The sequence below is a fragment of the Theileria annulata genome, chromosome 1 (assembly GCF_000003225.4).
Source record: "Theileria annulata chromosome 1, complete sequence, *** SEQUENCING IN PROGRESS ***".
Taxonomy (NCBI): Eukaryota; Apicomplexa; class Aconoidasida; order Piroplasmida; family Theileriidae; genus Theileria; species Theileria annulata.
The window spans coordinates 2,258,639-2,275,286 of NC_011129.2; the positions used below are offsets into that span (position 1 = coordinate 2,258,639).

The 16,648-nt window shown below is 32.9% G+C and overlaps 7 protein-coding genes across 7 annotated transcripts; 4 read left to right on the top strand and 3 right to left on the bottom strand.

Moving 5' to 3' along the window:
- Positions 1-17: 17 nt before the first annotated feature.
- TA19190 (uncharacterized protein) lies at positions 18-1,802 on the top strand (the record flags this gene model as incomplete). The annotated part of the gene is made up of 1 exon (XM_949460.1): positions 18-1,802. The coding sequence occupies one exon, from the start codon at positions 18-20 to the stop codon at positions 1,800-1,802; it is 1,785 nt and encodes a 594-aa protein (XP_954553.1).
- A 72-nt stretch (positions 1,803-1,874) lies between these two features.
- Positions 1,875-2,632, bottom strand: TA19185 (uncharacterized protein; the record flags this gene model as incomplete). The annotated part of the gene is made up of 7 exons (XM_949461.1): positions 1,875-1,946; positions 1,993-2,130; positions 2,160-2,198; positions 2,230-2,251; positions 2,336-2,430; positions 2,493-2,568; positions 2,592-2,632. 7 exons carry the CDS (start codon positions 2,630-2,632, stop codon positions 1,875-1,877), a joined length of 483 nt encoding a protein of 160 aa, XP_954554.1.
- A 353-nt stretch (positions 2,633-2,985) lies between these two features.
- On the top strand, positions 2,986-4,804 carry TA19180 (MORM repeat family protein, putative; the record flags this gene model as incomplete). Its single annotated transcript, XM_949462.1, has 6 exons — positions 2,986-3,274; positions 3,407-3,697; positions 3,871-3,967; positions 4,043-4,221; positions 4,414-4,482; positions 4,533-4,804. The coding sequence occupies 6 exons, from the start codon at positions 2,986-2,988 to the stop codon at positions 4,802-4,804; spliced, it is 1,197 nt and encodes a 398-aa protein (XP_954555.1).
- Positions 4,805-4,964: 160 nt separating this feature from the next.
- Positions 4,965-7,508, bottom strand: TA19165 (uncharacterized protein; the record flags this gene model as incomplete). The annotated part of the gene is made up of 2 exons (XM_949463.1): positions 4,965-7,026; positions 7,147-7,508. 2 exons carry the CDS (start codon positions 7,506-7,508, stop codon positions 4,965-4,967), a joined length of 2,424 nt encoding a protein of 807 aa, XP_954556.1.
- A 986-nt stretch (positions 7,509-8,494) lies between these two features.
- TA19160 (Ubiquitin regulatory protein, putative) lies at positions 8,495-9,684 on the top strand (the record flags this gene model as incomplete). Its single annotated transcript, XM_949464.1, has 3 exons — positions 8,495-8,680; positions 8,785-8,892; positions 8,962-9,684. 3 exons carry the CDS (start codon positions 8,495-8,497, stop codon positions 9,682-9,684), a joined length of 1,017 nt encoding a protein of 338 aa, XP_954557.1.
- Positions 9,685-10,012: 328 nt separating this feature from the next.
- TA19155 (rad3-like DNA helicase-related, putative) lies at positions 10,013-13,336 on the top strand (the record flags this gene model as incomplete). Its single annotated transcript, XM_949465.1, has 6 exons — positions 10,013-10,154; positions 10,353-10,673; positions 10,703-11,107; positions 11,343-11,973; positions 12,063-12,897; positions 12,986-13,336. 6 exons carry the CDS (start codon positions 10,013-10,015, stop codon positions 13,334-13,336), a joined length of 2,685 nt encoding a protein of 894 aa, XP_954558.1.
- A 424-nt stretch (positions 13,337-13,760) lies between these two features.
- Positions 13,761-16,328, bottom strand: TA19150 (uncharacterized protein; the record flags this gene model as incomplete). The annotated part of the gene is made up of 2 exons (XM_949466.1): positions 13,761-15,316; positions 15,413-16,328. The coding sequence occupies 2 exons, from the start codon at positions 16,326-16,328 to the stop codon at positions 13,761-13,763; spliced, it is 2,472 nt and encodes an 823-aa protein (XP_954559.1).
- Between the last annotated feature and the right edge of the window lie 320 nt (positions 16,329-16,648).

A 16,648-nucleotide genomic window follows, 5' to 3' on the forward strand; every position in this document is an offset into this window, starting at 1 on the left:
TATTATCGTATTTTAATATGGTGGATTTGAGTGGTAATAATTTAACAGAGTTTCCCTGGCTATTATTTACTGATTTATCTGTTTCAAATGAATTTTTGCGAAAAAACTTGAGTTTGAACTTATTCCACATACTTCGCCTGAAATTATTTAAAAAGTATTTGGCTGAGGAGACTGCGAAGAGAAGATCACGTAAATCCTCAGCAGTTAAGCGTTCTCAGGGATACTCAAATTCTCATGCCACCAAACTGGTTAACTCAGCCGAAAAATTAGATTTACAGCAACTTTGGCATTTTATTAATGGAAATCTTAATCTTAATGTAACATATTTTAATGATAAAATTGATGAAATTTTACTTAATAATAGCTTAACTATTTGTAAACAATCAAACAACTCCACCAATATTAATAATTCCCATGCTATAGTGGATAACACTAATAGTTCAGCTGATAATGCTACCGATACAGAGGATAATAGTAATTCAGTTGATAGTGATACTAATACCGGCAATTTGGATGATAGTTCTGATAAAAATGTATTGAGTAATCAGTTGGAAAATAATGTCGAGGATGAGTTTTTCAAGTTTGAGGAGATGGAAAGGTTCGTAGACGAGGACTATATTGAGGATGAGGAAATTGACTACTTTGATTCACTGGGAGAAGAATCTGACAATTCAACGCCGGCATGTGATATGATGTTTTCCGATTTCTTCGATAATCCATCCTCCAATACAAATACAAGTGTTAATATGCCTAATAGTAATAATATAGATGACCAAGATGAATCTGACGAATTTTATGAATCGGACGAATCTGAGTTGGATGTTGAGGATGACAAAGTATATAGAGATGATATAGATTTAACTTCTATGTATGATATTGATCAAGATAATTCACAAGATGATACAAATTTGCCAAAAGAAGCAGATGGAGTAAAAAATAGTATAGATGAAATAGAGAAGGAATTAGTAAAGGAGAAGGATTGGTCTATGATGGGCGAGGCTTGGGGATATTCTCGTCCTAGAAACTCACTTCTTTCACTAGATTTACAACTACCCTATTACAACTCCACATTACAAAATACCACCAACACTAACACTGATAACACTACTGATACAGTTGATAACACTAGTCCACTGGATAAAGTTGATATGGAAATCATAATAATGGAGAGAATAAAGAGTGGAATATTTGACAATATAGAGTATAAACGTGATTTTCATGCGGAAGAGTCAAAACCTGATCAGGTTGAGGAGTTAGATTTTTCGAAGGATAAAAGAGGACTTGGAGAAATATATGAAGACAAGTATAAAGAATTGTTTTCCTCAAATAATAGTAAATTGGATACCCAGAAACAACTGTTGACAGAGATGTTCAGTAAATTAATATACAAACTAGACTCACTGTCAAATTCCACTTTTATACCCAAAATACCTAAATCTACTACTAACAGCATCTCAACCATATCAGTTGAAACACCAATCAACGTTATAATATCCGAGAATAATGTAGTCAACTCATCTAACACCGCTACGCCTAAAGGTAATAAGGTTAACTTAGTGAGTACGGGTTCAAGTCGTAATAGGAAAAAGAGGAAATATAAGAGTAGGATGAAAAGGCTGGTGAAAAGTGGTAAAATGACTGTCAAAGACGTGGAAATGTTAAATAAAAAGATGAGGGAAGCAAACAAACAAAGAAGAGAAGACCTGAAAAACAAGAAATTAACTGGCTTAACTGGTAAAGATTTGAAATCAAAAACCAGAATTAATACTACACAATTACTCAATAACATCTCACAAAATTAACATTACAATAAAAAAATCTTGTATAAAAATAATTTTTAGTATAAAGGAATATTATTTTAGTGAAGGGTGAGATTAAATATTAATGTACGGAGAGTCTAAAGTAATGAAGAGAGCGCGTTGTAAATCGAGTGAATCGAATCTCTTCTGTAGAAAAATTAATATTTTAAGTAAAGAATCTATTATGTGTTACTAAATGTTTAAGTATAATTATCCTTAAAACAATATCATTTTTCCAATTATTGTAATTGTCCTTTAGTGAGATGTTATCATCAACTGAGTACACATCAAGTCTGTTTAGAAAGGGCCTGATCTTTATCAAGTCATTGACCTAAAGGAAGTTAAAATAACTGATTTTACCGATTCCATGACAATCTCATCCAACAAATTTATCGTTTTCTGTTACATAATTATTTATTGAGTTTGTTACCTCATTTTCTAATTCCAAACCACTGAACAATTATAAATATTAAATTGGACTAATTATACATAAATCAAGAGTAAATTAAATATAATAAGTAATGAAAATAAGGTACTTTAGATTAAAATTTTGGTTCGAGTAATTTTTTAGATAATTACAAAATAATCTGCGATTGACATGTAACGAATTAAAAATGGATTTTATAAATATCTTCTCACTCTCACTCAAATTCATTAATATTTATTCATAAATCAGTCAATCAAATAAATAACTTTATAAAAGAGTAAAGGTGTAGAATTTAGCAAACGTGCCCGACTCAAGTCATAATTCTGGAATTTTAATGATCTACTGGCATTTTTTAAAATTTAAACAAACTTCTAAAATGATAAAAGGAGCTCACTTCGGATTCCATAATTTTTTCTAACAATTTGGAAAATTTCTACACATGTGTAAACTTTATTTTTTTACCAATTTCAATTCTTAGATTCTTTCCCTTTAATCTTCGTACCTTAGTTTTTTATATAATATTTAATTTTTAATAACATTTGATATTTTGCTTTGTATTTAAGTCCATATTTATCTCAAAGTTAAGTATAATTTAATAAAAATATCACTTAAAGTTGGTATAAATAGAGTATAATTAGATATTAAATAACCATAAAAAGATAAATCAAAAGCCAATTAACCGTAATATAACACTAAATCAAGGATAAATAAGTATATCAAAGATAAGATATTTAATAGTGAGTAAAAGTGTGTGAGACTATGTCATCGGTAAAGTCTAAGTCGAGTAGTATTACCTTTGTAAGTGAACAGAGTTCGTCTACGCCTAAGAATACATACGCTGGCCAGGTTTTTGACGGCTTGTTTCACGGCTCAGGAACTTTTTATTACAATGATTTTGAACGTTATGAGGGTGATTTTGTGCTTGGGAAGCGTGAAGGTCGTGGCAAATTTTACTATGCAGATGGCTCAATTTATGATGGCGAATGGCTGAACGATAAAATCAATGGTCATGGAGTCGCATATTTCTCATCTGGAAACTTTTATGATGGTATTACTGCATTCAGGGAATTCCTGCTAGACCCTCTGGGGATTTAATTTTACATATTTTAATCAGATTTAGGCTACTATTTCAGCTATACTTTAGATTTACTAGCAGTTTGATGATACAAAATGATTTTAGGTAACTGGGAAAATGGCCGTATAAATGGATATGGAACATTGAAATATGCGAATGGTGATGTGTACGAGGGTGACTGGTTAGATGGTGCTATGCACGGTCATGGTACTTACAAGTACAGTGAGGGTGACATTTACGTAGGTCAATGGAGGCAGGACAAACGCCACGGAAAGGGCACCATGACTTACGTTGACAAGCTTGGAAAACCCTGTGAAAAGTACGAAGGAGATTGGGTTGACAATATTATGAACGGAAAAGGCATTTACAAATATAGCGATGGGAGCTATTATGATGGTATCTAGTTACTATGTTTTCTCATCCTCTCAGGGGGTCCTAGTTATTAAGTTATTTAGCCCCTTACAAAATTTCCTTAGTCATACACCCTTAGGGGTATTTAGTTATTTATGTCATATGGCTGTTTAATTATTATGATTAACACATTTAACTTCGAGTATAATGTTGTTTAGGTGATTGGTGTAATGGGAAAATGCACGGTACTGGGAAATATGTTTATGCTGATGGTAATAAATATGAGGGTGAATGGGTTGAAGACACTAAGCAAGGGTATTTTCAATTTCTATTTATTCATTTTACTCTATTATGTATATTACTATTAAATATTGTTGAATAATGTGTTAGGTTTGGAATATTGATTTATTCTAATGGAGAGAAATATGAAGGGTTTTGGCAAAATGACAAGTGCCACGGTTCTGGCATATTATTTTATTCTACCAATGATAAATATAACGGCGAATGGGTTGATGGTAAAAAAAATGGACCTGGCGAAATTATATACGTCAATGGTGATCGCTTTAGAGGTATTTCATTACGATGCCTAGTCATCCTCTTCGAGGGTTACTTAGTTATTTACAGATATATAGCCCTTATGGGAGCTCCTTAATTCTACAGTTATTTACTGTTATTACTTATGTGATTACTTATTTTTATCATTTACACTAGTTTTATTTCCTTGTAATAATATGTAACTCAGTAAAATATATGTTTGATAGGGAATTGGGAAGATGACCATGCAAATGGTCATGGGATTTATGAATACTCAAATGGTAATCGCTATGAAGGTTCGTCTTGTTAATTAGTTTCTTATACACATTACTCTAAATATTAATAGTATTATTGGTAGTAGTTGGTAGTTTTAGTAGGGTTGTAATTTGTGTAGGTGATTGGGTGATGGATAAGAGGCATGGAACCGGTACATTTTTTTGTAAGCAGGACTCGTCAACCTACAGGGGTGGGTTCGTTAACGGGAAGAAAGAAGGTTACGGTACTCTTACGCTCGGCTGCGGTCACATTGTCCATGGAGTATGGCACTATGGTTCACTCGTCTCAATCGACAACTTTGAAATTTCACCCACTTCACCGTGGAATAATCCTGACCTTTAATCTATTCATTCTATTTAGATTCCCATTTAGTTGGAACTTATACTTTTGAACTATTTCAAGTTTTTAATTTATTCCCTGGAATCCAGGCCATTATTTTAGTATTAATTTGTCTAACTATATAGTACAGTGTTGGTACGGTGTAATTGTGAATATTGAGAGATTAGAGAATTTGTTTAAAATGTGTAATGTAATAGTTGGTCTCGCTGCAGTTGAGTTTGAAGTGACTACATTTGGACATTAAGTTGTGGATTAAGCTCCACAAAGGCTTTGAACGCTCTTTAAATGCGCATTCTAGCAATTTATCGTAATTCTTCTCCAGGATTTCTGCACAGAATGGATATTCCAACAACTTCTCTATACATTTACATATTATTTCATTCATCATTTCACTGCCGTTATTTCCATCCAAATCAATATCTTTGGTATTATTTGTATGTTGTGTTGTTGATGTTGTAGATTGATTGGCGAATATGCCAAAAACAGTTTTATAATAAAATTGTAAAAATGAAATTGAGTCTTCTAATGTTAGTTGTTCTTTTCCAACACTTTCATTACAATACACAGTGTCCAGTGTTTCTCCGTCATCCAAATCATCATTATCTACATCTTCCACTTCCTCATTACTCATGGTGGCATTATTAACATTAGTATCATTTTCCATTTCAACAGTGTTAATTAAGTGTTTACTAGTGTTAGTAGTATCCTTAGTAGTAGGTGTAGTATTGGTATGATTTACTTCACTACTTATTTTTCTTCTCTTAAAATTAGGATTGAACTTATCTATTTCCTCTTTATTATACAATGATGAATCTATTACATCATTCTCTACATTATTATTAACTTCATCAACTGTATTATCGTCGACTGCATTATTGTCAAGAGTATTGGTATTTACAGTATTAAGATGGTTAAGTACAGTAGTATCAGTGACTTTAGTAATAGGAATAGTATTATGGGTGGAGTTGATTAGAGTGTGTATGAAGAGTTTCAGAATGAATCGCATATTATCATGCATGTGACGATTTGAGAAGTGGAAGTAGGTGTGGAATGTAAGTAAAAGTTCGAAAATTTCCCTCTTTAGAGAGTTGCCAACGCCTTCGCACTTCAGGATCCTAACTGACAAAGTGTACAAATCCAAAACAGTCTTAAAAGAAAATTGGCTCTTCAACTTCTTACACATCTCATTACATCCTTTAAAAAACACTTCCAAACTTTCTAATACACACTCATTTACCAGATCTTCAGTAGCACCAATACCATCCCTATTATCCCTATTATCCCTAGTATTAGCTCCCTCACTATCCACTGGATCCTTAGTATTTGTGGCACTGATTAAAGATGATAAGACTTGATTAATGAAGAGATGTAGTAAATCAAATTGCCATTGGGAAGTTGAGATGACAATTAGGTATTTTATGAGTAGTAATATGTTGTTAAGGGTATCTGACAACTTAAAGTTATCATTCACCAATCCACTATCCACATGATTAAACCCTAAATTATTTCCGGTCGATAGTAGTTTGAAAAGAATAATAGTAGAGTGTTGAAGTGACTTTAGGGCGACTGTGGCTTGGTCGTATAGTGTCAGTTTGTCATCTATTGCACTATCAAGAGTGTCACCAGCTGACGAGTTTTCGTAGTTGATAAACGAATTTCTCACAATTAATATTAGGATATTATTTACTAGAATCACAATTCTTCTGGTTGGTCTGGTTTCTTGTGGTTGATGTGATTTGGTCAGTTGGTTAAGGTACTGGTAGTTGATTAAGGACAGAGTACTAATGAGGTTTGGAATGTCTGGCAAATTACTTATAATTAGAGTCTTCAAGAGTATCTTAAGACTATACTCGAGTTCTATTCTCCCGATTATATACTTTGAGATCTCATATATTATATCGTACAAGAGCTCCTCGTCTTCTTCACTTTCACTATATTCAGATTCTTCCAGTAATTTAGTTGTGGGATCCATTTTCGATCTCATTTTATATGCCGATGGCACATTTTGATAGAATGGTAATTTCCAATCGTCATCAATTACACTACTCATCTCATCACTATTATTCTTATCTGAAAACACATTTTGGATTGTGTTATGGATAGTATTTGCGGCATTAGTGGCGTTGCTAGTGTTGGTGGGTATTAATTTTGAGCCTCTGTATTGGTTTACTGAATGTTCAACCGTCCAATCAACTTTTTGATATTTTATTCCATCATTACTATCACTATACACAATATTACTACTATATTCTACGATAGATCTTAATACTAAAATTTATTATACCAAATTTAACTAGTGATACTAACTAGACTAAAAATTAAGGCTATAATTTATAAAAAATAACCTATTTTTATTAATATATTCGGATGGAGTTGTCGGTTTGTTTTTTTCATTGATTTCTTTGACATGGGTTGAAGAGTGGTTTGGATAATGGAAGTCTAGGAAGAGATCACAGAAGTAACTTGAGGCTTTATGGGCCTCTTCTGGTGTTACGGTGTCCGATGGGTTTGTTACACCGATCTCGGAGCAAATATCATGCCAACGTGTTGTTATTGCTGATTCAATTGAGTCTCCGGAACGTCTAATGGATTGATAGAAGCGGAAAAGGTTAACTTTGGTGGGAAACGGGTTCGTCTGGGTCAATTCGAAATACTTCTCAGGACCATGAAAATTCTTTAGATTTTCATAAAATTCTTCTTCGTCCATTTGGATTTTCGCCTTGATCTATATTCTTTCAAGTGATTTTCATAGTTTGGAGTGTTTTTGCATTACTTGGTACTATTTTACAGAATTCTAGGTTAATCTATGATTATCTTCATACACTATAGTACTATAATTTATGATTTTTATATTATAATTTTATAATATAATTTTCCAGGGCAGTTAATATTAAAATTTATGTTGATTTTACACATTTAGAAATACACACGAAAAAACAAAACCAAAAACTGAACAAATAAATAGATTGAGATTAGAACTAATTTAAAAACTAGTTAATTCAACAGATTGAAGGGGGTAGGGGAAAAAATGAAGTGAAAATTCCTAAGCAGGTGACGGAAGAAAGTAGTGAACCATTCCCAAAACTGAAAGGGAAAATCATCAACAAATCGTAACAAATATTAAAAATTAAAATTAAAACGTCTTCTAATGAGTAAGGAATCCAGTGGTTCGGAAAAGTTTAAACAATAAAAAAAATTCAGAAATAAGGCTAGTGAAAATGTGTTAAAACCTAAATAACAAAATATTACACACTAAAAACGGATTTCTAAATATTAAAATAACAAAATTTCAAAGTTTGATAAAAGTAATTAATTTTTTAAAAAAAGTTCTCAAAGATTCTTACACTACAATTTATTTAATTATTCAATAAATTCATTTACTTATCGCCATTTTCTACTGTTTTACTCCCTACTCACCTTTAAATTATATCTTTCCCGTTCCCTTTTATTATCTTCTTGTCCATTTTCAATATTTGTTACCATTTTTTATGTGTTTCTTTTTTTAATAATATTCCATTTTTATTTTTGAATAACTTTTACCATTTTTGAATAACTTTTAATTTTCCAACATTCTCTATCGTTTTTACTAATTCATTATTATTGAACAACTTTCAGTTTAAAGAAATTTCCATTATTATTTTGATACGGATTTACTGTATGGATGAAGATTTAGTGGAAAAGTGATGAATTGAGATGTTTTTGTATGATTTATTTTCTAATTTCCTAAACTTTGTACTAGTGCCGGTTTATGAAGCTCTTTTGGCGATTTTCAGAAGAGTTTCTTCACTTCTAACACTCACTCCAACTCACTTAATTGAAGAATATGAGTCTAAATATGGCTCAGTTCACCCTAAAATATTCCTCGGAAGTTTTGAAGAAGTTACTTTTTACGCTCCTAAATACTTAACTAGATATATTCAACCCATAATAATATAAATAATTAAGTGTAGTTAACAGTATAAACTTAGTATAATAATATACAGGCTCGAAGAGTTTCATTACATTCTGGGAAGATGATTGTATTATATATTCACTCAGAATTTAACGATCACGTTTGTCGTAACCTTTTCACAAACCAACTTATAATCGAAGTTATTGTATCTTTTTATTCATTCTAGTCCAAATTATATTTAAATATACAATAAATAAAAATTGATTAGGACACCAATTATATATTTTATGTGGAATATTATAAAGGAGCAAGCATGAGAAAGATGATGAATTTAGTTAACAGTTTGACAGTCCCACACGTTTCAGTGCTTTCATTTCAAGGGCTGAACCGGTGTACAGTGGTAAACAGGCTTGAAGGGAGTGTCGAACACGACTCACTCGTTTCGATGCTTCTGGGCTCAGTGGAGTACCAACCACCACTGGAGCGAGTCGAGAGCTCGAGACAGGTGATCAGAGAGCAAGACGAAGAGTTCAGGCGTGCAGTTGAAATAGACTCAGTCAAGTTCAAAGAAAGAGATATAAAGAGGAGAGACGAGGCTCAAAGGAGGAAGACACAGGAACTTATTAAAAGGCAAAAAAAAGAGGAGAGAGGAAAAATTTTAGAGCACAGGAAAGAACTTGCGAAAATGTATGCAAATATGTTTGACAAGATTGACCGAAAAGGAGTCAAGATAAGAGTCAGGTTACCAACTGGGAACAGTATTGAGGGCGAATTTGCCAAAAACGACAAAGTAGAGAAAATATATGAGTGGGTTGAAGCGTCCCAATTCCTTGAAGATAAAAATTATAAAATTCCATATAACTTCAACCTCTCTATACCTTACCCCTCAACCACACTCTCTGATAGAAATATAACACTTGAAAATGCCAATCTGGTTCCTTCATCTTCTCTACTCCTCACTTCTCTAGATGATACTTCTGAAGAAGATTAAATCGCAATTTTTCAAATGATTTTTTTCATCAATTATTCATAGATTTACATTGATAAATTTTAATATTTCACATCTTTGTTATGTTTTATCTTAATTTAGTGTATTTTAAGGATAAATTAAAATGGTTTTGGTCCTTAATTGTTTTTATTCAAAGATATAAACCAAATAAATAAATGTTCATTGTAGTGTGATGTATGGTGATGAATAGTGTAGGAATAGAATAAAAATAATGTAAAAATGTGAAATACAAGAGTTTTAAAAACCTTTTTGTAAAGTAAACAAATGTTCAGTTTTTCCCGTAAAATAATTCCAAATTCTCTGTAGAATCATGGTTCGGTTCTGGATTGAGGGGATTGAGGTTTATTTCCCATACCCTAAAATTTACCCAGAGCAAATCGCATATATGAAGAGCCTCAAAAATGTTCTAGATTCAAAGGGCCACGCGGTACTTGAAATGCCCACCGGCACAGGTTATCTACCCATTCATTCCCCTTTATTACACATCTCTCTCTTTTAAAATTTAAACATTATTTCCACCTAATCCAATTACTAATATATTTATAGTTATTTAACTATATCTACATTAGTTAATTTTATTTTAACCAACTAACTATATACCATAGCGTTGTAGTGGATAGTAATAAATGTATGACTAAAATGTTCAATAGGTAAAACGGTAGCATTATTTAGTTTTGTATCGAGCTACCAACTTGCAAAACCTGAACTGGGTAAGCTCGTGTATTGTACCCGTACAATTCATGAGATGGAAAAGGCACTTAATGAACTCAGTGTAGTCATTTCTTATCGCAATTCGCAGTTAAATATAGACCATTCCTCTACCTATGAAGGATCAAACTCTTATAAAACTAGTAATAATATGAACGAAACTAATCAAAACTACATTAAAAATATAAATTCAGTTAAACATATGAAAGAAGAAAAAAATGTGAAGATTAAAGTGGAACAGGATGTCGAGACCCCCCAAAATGGTAAAATTTGACCTAATGAGTTCTTTTAGACCATTTTCTGGCGGTTGGACTTTGCTCCAGACGTAATTTGTGCATTCACCCTGAAGTTTCCTCACAAGCGGATCGTACAAAAATCGATGAAAAATGTATATTTCACTTTCACACACCAGTTGAATACTACCGTTATTTAGTCATGCCAATATTAATTTTTATAGTAAAAGTATATATAGGTTGTGATTTAACATCTATATGGCGTAGAATGCAATTTGAGGATCTGGAGGATACAAAAAGGAATGAGCATACTTTGGAATACGAGGGATCTAAGCCTATTAAAATAAAACCAAGCGCCTCTGCAGTTCAAGAGATCCCTGATATAGAAGAGTTTAATTCAATGGGACTATGTGGATACTACGAAACAATTGAACGCATCTGGAATCCAACATTTATGCCTTCAGGTATCCCCAATTAGTTTGCTTATTTGCACTGACTTAGTTATTTACCATTAATAGTTCTTCAATCCATCAGGAAGTACCCAGTTATATATCCCCTAAGGAAAACGTAGTTTACAAATTAATACTAGTTATATAGTATAATTTTGAAAGTAGTGTATAAAAATTTCTATATTATATAGTAATAGTATATTTATAAAATTTTACTGCTGTGTTATTAGTATGAGTAAATGTTCCCTAGGTGTATATACTCTGGAGGGTTTGAAGGAATATTGCCTAAATTTTAAGGACCCGAGAACCGGACGTCCCTCACCCATTTGTCCCTATTTTGCAGCCAGACGAGCAATTGACGACGCCAACATAGTTGTACTGAATTATCAGTACCTGATAGACCCGAAGGTATCGGATGCAGTGTTTTATCACCTATGCACCGAGAGTTATTTGAAGGAAAAACGAGATGATAAAGATAGTAAGCCCAAGTTACCAATAGTTGTTGTGTTTGACGAGGCTCATAACATCGACAATGTTTGTATTGAGGCTCTGAGCGTAGAACTCAGTACAGAAACTCTTGACAACGCTTATTCAGACCTGTCGAGGCTAGAGAATAGTGTTCGAGAACTTAGACTGCGGGACGAGGAACTGCTCCTTGAAGAATATAGGAGACTAGTAGAGACTACTGACTTTGGTTCGGCTGATATTGAAGGTTATATGAACCCTTTACTCAGACAAGATATTGTTGACCGAGTGATGCCTGGGTCAATTCGAAAAGCAGAACACTTCATCTCGTTCCTGAAAGTTGTAATAGGATACTTAAAAAAGTATATAAAGGTTAAAGAACCAAAGTCCGAGGGCCCACTCATGTTTTTATATAGGTACTCATCCAGTAATTTACACATTACCAACTTATAGATACTAATATTGATGTTATCAAATGGCATTTATTATCTGTATAATGGTGTAGATTTCAAAATGAGACTGGTATCATTTCTGATGTATTCCAACACACGTATAACAGATTTAAATCATTGCTGAATACTTTAAAAATGACGGTTGGAAATTTGACGGCCTTGCACTTAGTGATTGACTTTTGCAGTCTTGTTGGGACATACTACAAGGGCTTTATCATAATTGTTGATCCTTTTCCTAAATCAGCGGCATATGATCCTGTGATTCAATTCTCTTGCCTGGACGCTTCGGTTGCTATGAAACCAGTCCTGGAAAACTTCCAGTCTGTGATCTTGACATCAGGGACTATGTCACCGCTGGAATTTTACCCGAAAATTCTAAATTTCTCACCGATATTGACTCAGTCGCTTCCAATGTCACTTGACAGGGAATGTCTTTGTCCCATCATAGTTTCAAAAGGAGACAACCAAGTTCACATGACTACCAAATTTGATCTTAGAAAAGATATAACACTACTCAGGAACTATGGATCACTAGTGATAGAGCTTTGCAAAAGCATACCTGATGGCGTTGTATGCTTTTTCCCGAGCTATGCATACATGGAATTGATTTTGTCACATTGGTACGAAACCGGAATACTATCCTCTATTATGAGTCATAAATTAGTCTTCATAGAAACTAAAGAATCAATTAGTACAAGCCTAGCACTTCACAACTATCGAAGAGCCTGTGATGCCGGACGTGGTGGTTTGTTCCTTTCAGTTTGCAGAGGAAAAGTGGCGGAAGGAATCGACTTTGATATGCATTATGGACGCTGTGTTATCCTTATTGGAATACCTTTCCAGTACACCCTATCCAGGACTCTAAAGGCCCGGCTAGATTTTATGAGAGTATTTTTAGCATTCATATATTATTTATATTAATTGTATTTATAGATAATAGTATTAGATTTATATACTTATTCAATAACTTTTACAGTGTAATTATGGCATATTGGAAAGTGAATTTATTACATTTGATGCTATGAGACAAGCTGCTCAATGTATAGGAAGAGTTATTCGCAACAAAGGTGACTATGGATTGATGGTATTGGCCGATTCTCGCTACACAAGGGTTGGCAAAAGGTCAAAATTACCTGTTTGGATTCTCAAAAGGTTAGATTTAGGCAATTTTTATCTTACCTGCGAATCGGCCAGCTCAATTGGGAAAGCCTTCATAAGAAGAATGTCGCAGGAATATATCAGCACTAAAAGAACCAAATTTGGCCAAACAACACTCAACAATGAAAAATTGTACTGGTCAACTGTAAAAAGTATCTTGGACCTATAATACAATCATCAATCTTAAGAGGAGTTATTTTTCCCCATTGAAATAATCAATCGATTTAAATAACTGAATCAACTGGTTTACACCTTTTGATAATTAGTTACCCTTGTATTTACAGTGCCTGGGAAGGTTATTGAAGGGTTATGGTAAGTGTGTAAACCGTTTCTTCTCGAAATCATTTCCAATGATTATATCCACAAGATCTAAACACGTTAGGATGTTATGTATTTCAAGGTAATTCCTTATGGTGATTGTAAGTTTCCCAGCCCGGATATAAATAAGGGATAATACAAACCACTTTAAATAGTTGTATTTTGGTGTTTGATGAATTTCCTAAAGGCAGGTGTTCTAATGGAGCCTTAATTAGATTTAAAAGTTAAACTATTATATCTATATTATATGTATATAACATATATGAGGAATTGTACTATTTAGATTTATTAATAATATAATAATTATTAATGCCCATCAAAGGTGGTATAAAAGGATGCCCAGATAAATTAGTAACATTTTGACGAAATTCCAAAGCATAATGTAAAATAGCCCATGAAGAAGAGTCATCAATAAGTTTATCTTCAAGGTGCTTTACAACGTTCACTGGCTCCATAGTATCCATCAACCCATGTAAGTAGTTCCTAAAACTATTACCACTATTAATGATAGCTCCATTGGAAGTGTGATCGAAGTTATTGAGAGAAGTGAAAATGCGTAAAACAGAAGAGGAGAAATCCAGAATGTTTTTGAAACAGGTTGTCAGTAATGGGAAAGGCTGAAATTTTAAGTTCTTTTTAAACCTTGAGAGTGAATGACGGAGTTGACTGAGGTCTTTGGAGAGTTGAAGATCCTCTTGAAATAGCGCAAAATAGAATTGAACATCATAAAAAGGCTGTACTGAAAACAGAAAACTTAGCATCTCACTCCTATAAAGGTTAATCTTGTTAAAGAAGGAAGACAGGTCTAAAATGCCAGTGCTGAGCCTATAAAACCAAAGATAGTCTAGAAACATCTGGTTGAGGAAATCAACAGCAGAATTAAATAGTCTTGATAAGGACAACAAACTATTAAAAAACTCATAACTATCACCAAATAACAAACTATAAGGAAATGAAGAGATAACCTCTAAATGGTCTCTTCGGTCCACATCTTCACTTAAAATTTTACTACTAAAAGTATTTATGTTGTTTTTAGTTGAGTAATTGTTCATAGGAGGAGAGCTAGGAGTTATAATACGTAACAGAACATTTTTAGTGTACTCAAATAGTTGATATTCTTTTATGAAACAAGATGCAATCTCTTCAGAATATTTAAGGGTTGAAACTATGTTCTTCAAGCTGGTTAAAGTACATTCCAAGGTCCATTCTTCATCAATTTCATTAATTTCATTATTGTTATTTACTGTATCAGTACCAGCCCCGAAAGGGGTTGCCTTAGTATTTGTATCTTCAGTATACTTATTATCAGTGTCAGTGTTACTCATATTCTGTAATTGGCTTAATTCAGACTGGAGATTAAGAAGTTGAAGAAAAGTGTTGAGGGTAGTAGTAGTTGGATTGGTTTTTTTCATCCTATTCAACTGGTTTAAAAGTAACCCTTTTTCGAAAATATCTTTGGCCAGAGTTCTGGGAAAGAAAAGAAATAGCTTCGAATCATCAAATTTGAAGTACCCCTCTGAAAAATTAATGAAAAAGCCAATATGAGATGAGTCTGAAGACAACTCTCCCAAGTACAACCACTGGAAAATGGCTTCAAAAAAAGGGATTAAAGACTTCTTCAGCAAGCGTAAATACATCCTACGGAGTTCTGAATTCCCAGTGAATGTGAATTTATACAAGAAGTTAGGCGATAAACGGTCACAAGATAGAAGTGAGTATATTATTCTAATCTTCCGATAAGGTTTATGGAGTAACTCAAACAGCTTCAAAAGGGTCAAGGAATCTTCGGAATTTAATAACAAGTTCAAAAGCTTTATATAATCAGTTAACTCTTCAATTATTCCCTGAATCAAACAACTCAGCATAGGATTTTCCTTTTTAATCCTAAATTTTAAGTTATTATACAAATTTTGTAAATTATTTGAACTTTTAAGATTGTGTTGACTTTGTGAACTGATGGGATTTAAAGAGTTCAATTGACTCAGGTACAGTTTAATAGTATGGTACAATTTGGCCATAAAAGTAATTTTGACAATGGCAATTTTAAAATCAGTGGAGATTTTGAGGGTAGAATTTACCAAACGGCACTCTGTTTTCATTCTCTTGATATATTTACCATCAACTCCTTTGAGGACATTAATCAAATCAAGGACCAGATCAGTCTCTGATAAAACATTGCTATCACCATTAACAAATGTATTTGGAGAATTCGATTTAGTAATTTCTGTAACATTCGCTATATCATTCAATTGATTCTTATCAGTTGGTACGCCATTATAACCTTGTATATTGACATTAGTTGGAGTAAGTCCAGTTTCAGAATCAAGTATAAGTGGAGAATAGTATAATTGGCGTAATTGGGATGATAAAAATTCATCCGGCATTAACTCTTCAATATTTTCCTTGTTGAGTTGCAAGTTATTATCAGATATATCGGATATGGCTCCATTAGTGAGTTGACTCTCTGGAAGGCAAGCCTTATCTCTAAGGAGAAACAAAAGTTGTAACACAGAGGAGATGTCTTTGGATCCAAGAGTGGCATTCATAACAATCTCGTTAACATATTGGAAAGGTTTTTTATTTCTAGCGTTAAAGTAAACATCGTATTCCTTAAGAACATCATAAAGATTAAATTTGAGGGGTTCAGAGATGTCAAACTCGTCCAGAAGAGTAACTAATTCGGTTTCTAATTTCGAAGTTAATTGTGTTTCTTTGGATAGTTCCTCTGTACGATAGGGAATTGTGAAGATAGTGTTTCCATTCAACCCTGAGTCGTTACCATTTGACAAGCATTCAATTAATTTCAAAAATTCTACTGTCAATGATCCTGGACTATCGCACATTATGCCAATTTTTGCTCCTTTTGCTTCTTTTTAGTTTTCCATCTACACCTTCCTCTACAGGAGTATGATACATCAGAATAGGTTGTGTTAGGTAATTATAAAACTGGGATTATTATTATTAAAATGTGTATATTTCATTGCGATTTAATTAATAAAATAAAATTATTGTGTATATGAAGAATCCTACCACATGTTTGTCTTGTATTTCACCTTTCGACTAAATTTATCATACACAGTAATGTGTTGGAATTTATTCCTTAAACAGACTTTATTGTAACTTCTACTATACACATTAGTACATAAACTAGTAATTAGATAAG